General features: G+C 41.7%; 1 protein-coding gene across 3 annotated transcripts; it reads left to right on the forward strand.

Moving 5' to 3' along the window:
- The first annotated feature begins 281 nt into the window (after positions 1 to 281).
- plp1a (proteolipid protein 1a) lies at positions 282 to 9,371 on the forward strand. 3 transcript variants are annotated; one of them, XM_074674780.1, is made up of 7 exons: positions 282 to 656; positions 2,604 to 2,790; positions 2,905 to 3,061; positions 3,414 to 3,582; positions 6,409 to 6,482; positions 6,587 to 6,652; positions 8,523 to 9,355. In XM_074674780.1, the coding sequence occupies exons 1-7, from the start codon at positions 653 to 655 to the stop codon at positions 8,685 to 8,687; spliced, it is 822 nt and encodes a 273-aa protein (XP_074530881.1). In that variant the 5' UTR covers positions 282 to 652; the 3' UTR covers positions 8,688 to 9,355. The 3 variants fall into 3 exon arrangements, with proteins under 3 accessions (XP_074530881.1, XP_074530883.1, XP_074530882.1); XM_074674782.1 differs by lacking the exon at positions 8,523 to 9,355 and adding an exon at positions 7,037 to 8,515 and having other exon boundaries at positions 290 to 656; XM_074674781.1 differs by lacking the exon at positions 282 to 656 and adding an exon at positions 1,104 to 1,192 and having other exon boundaries at positions 8,523 to 9,371.
- Positions 9,372 to 9,406: the final 35 nt, after the last annotated feature.

Below are 9,406 nucleotides of genomic sequence, written 5' to 3' on the forward strand. Positions count from 1 at the left end.
TCAGCGAGGATATTAGACTGATACATAATGTTAAAAATAGATTTTATATAATTTTTTAAAGCAAATATTTGTACTCAAATGAACAAAAAGAAAAACAGCAAAGGGAAGGCCAAATTGAAACAGAAAGTCCCTCTCAGGAGCTAAGTACTTTGAGTACATGAAGTGTGATTAGTAGATACCAGAGAGTACATGGATGCTGATCATTTTTGTTTATTTGAGGTGTACAACACTTATTTGTGATCATCCACCGGATGAGAAAACAACACATCTCACACCTTCTCATCTTGATGAGCCCAGGACTACTCATGAGTTTTAGTATTGAACCACAAGAGAAAGAAGACAACTCTGGGATTGAAAAAAAAACCTCCCTGCTATTTGCATGAAAACAATGAACTAAACTTTCTGAAAGCGTAAGAACCTTGACCTCTTCATTATACTCCGCCTTGAAGTTCATTGAAAAGCGACATTGTTTCTTTAAGATTGCACTTGCAGCCATCAGCAGCTCTGTGCATTGTTGTGAGAACAGAAAGCGAGTTGAGATTGATATACGGGGGCCGAAGACAAGTTGTGCATATCATCATCAGACCAGCTGCAGAGCAGACAGCAGCGGCAGCAGCAGTTTCCAACGAGTCCTGAACGCATCCTTCCAGACATGGGTAAGAAACTCCAGCACCTTTAATCCACCTTTATTAGCTTTTAACAGACGGGATACTTCATTATATCAAATCTGCATTTTATTTTATGTGATAGCAGGCTGGTGTGAATGAGGGTGTGAGAGGGCATCAGAACTTATTAAGTATTTTGTCACTGTAGTGGTCGGCTACTCACCGGCTGATGCTCCACTGATATTATGAGATTTATTTCATGCTTGAGATGGCTGGACTGCTTTCAGAACAGCCCTGTCGCATTTGCTTTCAGTCGCAATCTTTCTCAGTTTTTAAAGAGGCGAACTTGGCCTCGGCTTTGCAATTTTTTTCACTGGAGCCAGGCCTGTATTATTATGGTAGAGACAAGGCTCGGGACGGTGGACAGCGTGGGTTTCGCAGTTGTTAGTGATGTCATTAATTAGCTAACTGGTTCCAGGTGTGTGTGGAGGCACGCGGGGGATAAGGGCTGGTCTTCGTCACGTGACGGTGTCAGGGTGCTACAGAAAACAGAATTATCGAGTTTTAGAGGAAATTGAGACGTAAAGGTAAACCCCTTTTAAAACAACATGTGACTATAATAATAGAATACCTAATGTTTTGAACTCTACTTCTGTTGCGCTACTGTTTCTTATGCCCGTCTCCCCCTCTTGCTCCCTCACACACTTTCGCGCACAGCCGTGGAGATGTGTGTTCAATTAAAGAGCCATCTATTTGCCCCTCCTGCCATCTGTGTTTACTGTAATGGTACCAACCACAGTCTGTCTGCTTCCATTGTGTGTGCATGTGCTTACGAGACTGCAGGCATGCGAGCGTGTAATGGCACACATGCACACAGTTGCACTGTTTGTTTCTAGATTTGCCTCCATCCTCTTCCAGCACAGACAGACAGATCCCCACTGTCACTTTCTAGTTCCTGTGTCTCCCCAGAAGGAAGGAGGACTGTGTGTGCGTGGGCGTGTGTGTATGTGTAAGGCATAGAGGTGCCTCTGGTCTTTGTTTGCTTGACATTGGTGGCCCTTGTACCCCCATGATGCTGTGGGACAAAGACTGTTGTCTCTGCGGTCACAAAAGCAGCCTCTCTCTCTCTTTCACTTTGTCTCTCCTCTCTGTCCTCCCCCTTTTTCTCACACTCTCCATGCAGGGTGCTGAATGGAGGCAGGGTGCGAGCGGGGGTCAGCGCAGACATATCCCCATGCCCTTGGCTCTTGGCATCCATTCAAACAGCACATGACCATTTGTTAGAATGCAATGCTTTACTGAGGGAGCAAAATGTTCACAGATGCAGCACAACCTATTGAGACGTTACGCTAGCTCTTTGAAAGTGTGTTTCAAATATTAAAATCCAGATTTTCTGCAAATCATTCTGATTTCTGCCACCTTCAATTGAGTAGAATTCCTCGTTTACACTTAAACTACTTATTTACTCCCTAAAAACTGAGGAGCCAGATACCCTGGATTACCTGTGACCCTTGTGCTGGGTTTCCTGTTAATATAACAGGAAAGTACAGGTTTTTTTTAACAATTAGTTGCTAAATTGATGTCTGTATTCCTAGAGGATTAATTGTCAACAAATTGTGCCAGCTAGAGATCAGAGAAACTTTTTTAGGAATACAATCAGTAGTCTCGGGTATTTTCCCACCATGAAAAAAAATATGCTACAGAGAGATTTTTTTTTTAAATGTGCCCCGTGAATGCCCAGAAGTTTGCTCCTTAAAGAGTATTTTTGTTTCTCTATTCTGCTCCTGTTTTAAAACTTTAGGAAGTGACCTTTAAAAAAGCACAGGCATATGTCCATGTGAATTTATTATAACAGAAATGGTCAAATAGAGAGCAATTATCCTTGTTCAACTGTGCAATATCTGTGCTTTCCAGCACAGTTTCTTTGTGTTTCTTTTGTCATACTGCATTAGCTGATAATTAGCTCTGACTCTTACGGTGCTGTGTCCTTATAAACAGGTTGCTATGACTGCTGCATGCGCTGTTTGGGTGGGGTGCCATACTGCTCCCTGGTTGCCACGCTGCTGTGCTTTTCTGGCATTGCCCTCTTCTGTGGTTGTGGACACCAAGCACTCACAGAGACAGAGAGACTCATCGAGACTTACTTTGCCCGTAATCTTCAGGACTACATCACCCTCGCCTATCTGTGAGCATTGAATTTGAGTGTTTACATCATTCCTACTGAATTTTCATGCAGTAGTTGCTATCCCTATTTGGTTCTTTCAAAACCTGAATTTTGCATCTTTTTATTCTTTTCTAGCATTCAGTATTTCCAGTATGTCATCTACGGTCTGGCCTCCTTTTTCTTCGTCTACTGCATTGTGCTCTTGGCTGAGGGCTTCTACACCACGAGCGCTGCCAAGCAAACCTTTGGAGAGTTCAGGAGCACCATGTGTGGCCGCTGCCTCAGCTCCTCGGTGAGAGGGCCCAGAGTGGGACAAGTAAAGGGGATTGGAGAGATTGGATGGGATTAATACACATATCACTCCCTAGTGGGTGCTGAGCTGGAAATCTTAAAGCTGCTAAAAACCTTTGGGGACATGCAAAGATAAGCATACAGTGTGTGTTTGAGTGGATGGGGAACAAGCTGAGTGGTTGGGAGACAAGAAGGAGAACAGAGAGTGAGATAATAAGTGAAGCTAATCAGGGGAAAAAGTAAATGTGGTCACTAAGTGAGTCACTGCTCATAAAGCCACTCTTTTAAATTACTTATGTGCATCATTTTATAACAATGATGTGCTCCAACATTTGCTCTGCTCTCATCTACAGTTTATAGTGATGACATATGTGCTAGCTGTGCTGTGGCTGTTGGTGTTCGCCCTCTCAGCCCTGCCTGTGTACTTCTTCTACAACATGGACGCCACCTGCCACACTATTGATGTTCTGACTGAGACCCCAGCCAGTATCAACCAGCTCTGTGTGGATGCAAGGCAATACGGTAGGAAAAAAACAGCAGTCATCAACAGCAACAGCAACAATTAAGTCCAGCTCCCTATGATAGCATGTTTGTTTACCTCAATTAATACTATTAAAAGCTGTATTGATCCCCCTGTAACACTTACAGGACTAGTGTACAGTCATTTCAGAATATGTACAGTAAAAGAGATGCTAACATGCAAATGAGTCTTTTCCTGTGACGTAACCAAATGGAGCTCGACCATGTTGGAGGTACTTTCACAACAGAACAGATGGAGCTTGCAGGTATCTAGGGTTGTTGTCGCACAAAATGGTAAATAATCACTGCTTCTTTGGCTGCGCTTAATCAGAAAAAACGTTTCAAATGCTTTTGACTATCAAAAATGATAGCAAATCAGGGTGAGGGGTGCAAACAATTGTCCAAACGGAGAACATTGTAGCTAGCTGAGTTCCACCAGGATCTGTCATTAATCTCAATATTTTGGTCTGTCCCTGTTCACAGCATTTCCTGTCATGTAGGCCATGTTCTCTGTCCATAGCATATAAAAATCACTCTTTAGTTAAGTATATATATTATGACGGAATATAACTTTGATTAAGAGGTAATTCAGGGCAATACACTGCCTAACCCCCCAAAAGTCACCACCTGGATTTAACTAAGCAAATAGGTAATACTCTCCTGTTGGATAATGACTGCATAGGCAATTATCTTTCAGCTGGCAACAAGTTATTTAACCCTAACTGGTGCAATGAGTTGCTTCTCATTTTTTAAACAACCATGTCAAAAGACACATCCTGTGTTCATGGAAAAGAAGATAGTCTGTTTGAGAAGGGTCAAATCATTGGCATGCATCAAGCAGAGAAAACATCTAAGGAGAAAGCAGAAACTTCTAAAATTGGGTTAAGAACTGTCCAATGCATTATTAGAAACTGAAAGGATGATGAGGACCCAATTGTTTTCGAGGAAGACGTGGCCGGAAAAATCCTGAATGCTCATGATCAGTGATCATTTAAACAATTGGTGATGTCAGATTGAAGACAAATGACAGGAAAAGTCAGGCTGTGTTTAAAAGTGAAAGTAAGAGCATTTCCACACCCACAGTGCAAAGGGAACTCAAGGAATTGGGACTGAACAGCTGTGTAGCCTTTAGAAAACCACTTATCAGTGAGGCAAACTGCATAAAAGGCTTCAATTTGCAAGGGAGCATAAAGATTGGACTCTGGAACAATGGAAGAAGGTCATGTGGTCTGATGAGTCCAGATTGATCCTGTCCCAGAGTGATGGGCCATCAGGGTAAGAAGAGAGGCAGATGAAGTGATCACCCATCATGTCTAGTGTCTACTGTCCAAGCATGTGAGGGCAGTGCTATGATCTGGGGTTGCTGCAGTTGGTCAGGTCTAGGTTCAGTAACAGTCTGTGCTCAAAGAATGAAGTCAGCTGACTACCTGAATATACTGAATGAACAGGTTATTACATCAGTGGAGTTTTTCTTCCCTGATGGCACGGCCATATTCCAAGATGACAATTCCAGGATTCATCTGGCTCAAATTATGAAAGACTGGTTCAGGGAGCATGAAACATCATTCTCACACATGGATTGGCCACCACAGAGTCCAGACCTTAACCCCATTGAGAATCTTTGGGGTGTGCTGGAGATGGCTTTGCGCAGCGGTCAGACTCTACCATCATCAATGATAGATCTTGGTGAAAAATTAATTGAACTCTGGATGGAAATAAATCTTGTGACATTGCAGAAGCTCATCGAAACAACGCCACAGGGAATGTGTGCTGTAATCAAAGCTAAAGGCGGCCCAACAAAGTATTAGAGTGTGACCTTTTTTTTCAGCGGCAACTTTTTTTGGGCCAGGCAGTGCAGTTCATGAGTGAAACTTAGTGTTTTTCAGGTGGCTTGTGTACCTCCAATGTGGCCGCACATCCGGGTAAATACCCAAATCGTGACGTCAGTGCAAACACTCTATAATTACAAGGCTGATGTAGAGCAGAGTAATGCTAAGTATGCTTACCACTGCTTTACTTTGTTAGCATGCTAACAATGTTGATAAATTAGCAGGCAAAATCATGCTAATGCTGGAAGCGAGACATAAGAAAGTAGGGTATTTGATGAAAAACTGCACCAAAGTTTGTAGTTTTGGTCAAACTATAAATGGTTTTACCAACTTTTGTGACAATCAGTCCACACATGACAGCCTGAGAACAAAATAATTACAGTTTTACAGCACTTGAAGAAAAGTGTGTGGGTAACGAACTATGAGATTATTAACCACAAATGTCTTAATTTGTAGAAAACCAGCCAAGAGCTGGTATAAATATTTCTCTCTGTGTGACTAAAAGACCCACTGAGACTCAGAGCCCTGAAGTGTAACTAAAACCAAATTGGTTGCATAGTGAGTCAAACTGTTGCACTGGGTGACTTCTTTTCTTTTTAATGTGAACATGGGTGCTGTTATTTGTGAATCAACCAGTGTGCACAGTCCCAACTATGCAAATACCCACTTGCTCATCAAATATGTATAAATCCCCAGCTCCAACTAATGCACTATTTACCCAGGTTTTGGAAGCTTTGGCTTAAATTTAATAAGCCAAGCTGTTTGAGGGAATTATTCAAGCCTTTATAAAAATGAACCTTTGAGTTTGTGACCTGTTTTAAATGTTAAAGTCTTTAATGTTAATCAGTGAGCTTTTCAGCACCACAGGGTAATCAGAAAATGGTTAATTCTTTTTTTTCCTCATGATTAGTAGAAAATGATGTAATGTTGAATAATTTGATCCTTTAATTGTCCCACTGCCTAAGACAATGAGTCAAACAGAGAATGTGACTTTCAACAGGGCTCCTGCCGTGGAACGCAGTACCAGGGAAAGCTTGTGGTATAACTCTGTCTAGTATTTGCAAGACCAGAGAGGTGAGAAATAAAAACAGAAAATACTTCAAGCTCTGCTGTCATGTTTGTGTCTTAGATTGAGTAAATACATGTTCTCTCCACTAATGCAAATCCTCTCCTAACAGTACCAGATGACCTATGACCTCTACATTGCTGCCTTCGCCGGCGCGGGCATCACTCTCTTGGCTCTGGTGAGTGATTATGCTTAAACTGGGGCCAATTTGGCTGCATCAACAATAGTGCTATGGCTCATGTGACTCAGTGACGCTCAAAGTGTAGGCGGTGAGGCATCTCAGGCCTCCATGACTGATGACTTTTGTACTATTGCTCTCTGTTCCTCATTCTCAGCTGACACAAACATCATAATAATGCTGTAATGTCTGGTGGTTTTCCAGCCAGCCAAATGGTGCAGCCATTATACTTGCATGCTCCATTACAGAAGCTGTTATGTGGATGGTATCTGCTATCAAATTAATGTCATAAGCAGTTTATCATATTTTTTCCTACTTGTGGTGTCATTTTTCTTCTCTTCACTCCTGTTTTAACGCTCCCTGTCTCTCCTTGTCTTTCCATAGCTCACCTACACTGTGTCAACCACCTATAACTTTGCTGTTCTGCGGTATCTGGGTAGAAAGGGTATAAATGCACGGTGTTAGGCTCACCCGCTTCCTGTCTGTTCTGTCACTACTTCGCCAACAATATGGGGATAAAAATGGACAACAACAATCCACTCCTTCCACATCATCAGCACAGAACCACCTGATGTCAGACTCTTTTAAGTGTTGACTTCATATTTTTACTTTTCTTGTTCGGAAAGTTTTGTTTATGTTTTCTTTTAATTGTACTATACATTGTACTGATGTTTGTCTGCTGATTACACATGCAGCAAGTTCTTTTTCTATGTTTTCAAAGCCACAAGACCAAAATATTTGTAAATCATTTCTGTTTTCTTGTTGCCCGTGTTAGTGTCCAGAATTAATTTTTACTTTTTGTTGTGCTCAAAATCCAAATAATGCACCACTAATACAATAACACAAGGAGAGAAATAAACATGAATTTGCAAAAAAGGAAGTTTAGATGCAGCTGTTACTGAGAATAGGGATTAAAGGTTACCATGGCAACCATTCCTCACATCTGGTTGCCATGGTGGCAGACAAGCATGCATTTGCAGCCTCACGCTGACCTCAGGACTTTTCTCACGAGCCAGAGAAAAACCCCAACAATGGAGTCAGGCCTGTTTTGAAAAGCCAGCCGATAGGGAGGCAGCTGCAGGGGCCACCTGCATTACAAGGCTCTGCCAAGGGTTATATTACATGTCAAGGGAGAGGGTCCTCAGGACAAAGAAGGGGTTAGACCCCTCTGAGGCCTCAATGCAGCTCATCTGAGATGGAAACCACACACAACTGCATCCACATGCTGCTGCATGAACACCGCCTCCCTGTGAATACAGAAACGATAGGTTCAGAGTAAACTACTGAAGGAATTTAGAGTAGGTTGAAAGTTTCTTTCCACAAAGGAACATTTAGGTTAAGGTCTGATCTAAAAAGGTCTGAAAATGTTTCTCATAATTTTGAGATAGCAAAAGCACTAGGTGCTAATTTACCAAGTGGCCTTATTATTTAGCCAAAAACATGTTGAGATGCGAGTCTTCCTGCTGTTGATACATGACTGAGGTATTTTTATAGAGATATGACACTTTTGGTTTGTCTCTAATGCTTTAAGATTTTTTTGTAGTTATTGTATAACACATCCTTTTACTTAGATTTATTACTAATAAAACATTTTAGCAATGTTATAATTAGATCCTTCTATCTGGTGGAAGCTCCATCAAGCTGTGAGGGGTAGATTTGGCTGTTTCATGATTATTTTTGGTGTTGTTTACAGTTTGATAATAAAAGGTTGTTCTTTTAAGCATTTGTGCAGAGTGCCTGTGAAAATAACTATTTGTAGTCTTTAAATGTGTCAGCGTTTAACTGACTCTCCAGCCTTGGCTTCCCGCCACATTCAGGGGGCCAAGGTATTTTGTAAGGTGTTTTGTATTCTCCCTTCCTGTGTCCACAGGTGCACTGTTCCCTGCACTTGGCTTTGAACCAGGTGTACCTGAGGAAGCTGAGGCACAGGGCGAAAGAGGAGAGGAGAGGCTACGACCTGTATGGGAGGCTGCAGAGAGACAGAGGGGGGACACTGTGCTCTCCGTACCCTGCGAACATGTCTGACACCTCCTGACAGCGCCTCCAGTGCTGCTGGAGGAGCTCCTTTCAACAAACTCACATCACACCAGAGCTAGAAAGTGTTTGAATTTGTTGGTACAACTTAGTATTTGAGTTAGTAGCCTTTGTTATTTAAGGCTGTTTATGTCTAAATACAGATTGTGTTGTGCTTTAGTTAAAAATTGTAATGATGCAAATGTTTTTTTTCTTACTGAGTACTTTCATTTTTTCAGGCATTTTCTGTAACCTACATGTGAGCACTGACTATAAAATAATTACTTTATTTACAGGGAATAAGATGTGTAGTTTCATTGGCAGGTGACATTAAGTTTATTTTCCTGCCTGGCTCTAATTTGGCAGTATGCGGTGCATGCTTATTATCCTTTTTAATGAAGAGGAAATAAACAGTGTTCACTGTCCCTCAGGTTCCCACACATACTTGGTCATTCAAAGACGTTCAAGGTCTTGTGTGATGAAATTCATGAGAGCTGCAGTTTGGGATCTCACTCAGGATTAGAGCTGTGCTCAATTTCAACTCTGCAAACTTTTCCCTGCTGGTAAAAATAAGTGCAGGAAGGTGGACAGCTGAAGTATACTGACAAGTTTGAGTGACCTATTTTAGTTTTAAAAATAGTTGGAGAGCTTTGGTTACCATTCAAGCCAACAATTAAAGTCAATATGAAGCGACACACTTTCATGAGTTTTCAAAGCACGAGCACAAAGACCACAGACATG

Source organism: Halichoeres trimaculatus, unplaced genomic scaffold (genome assembly GCF_033239565.1).
Source record: "Halichoeres trimaculatus isolate MK-OKI-2021-1 unplaced genomic scaffold, fHalTri1.1 fHalTri1_scaffold_7, whole genome shotgun sequence".
Classification (NCBI taxonomy): Eukaryota; Metazoa; Chordata; class Actinopteri; order Labriformes; family Labridae; genus Halichoeres; species Halichoeres trimaculatus.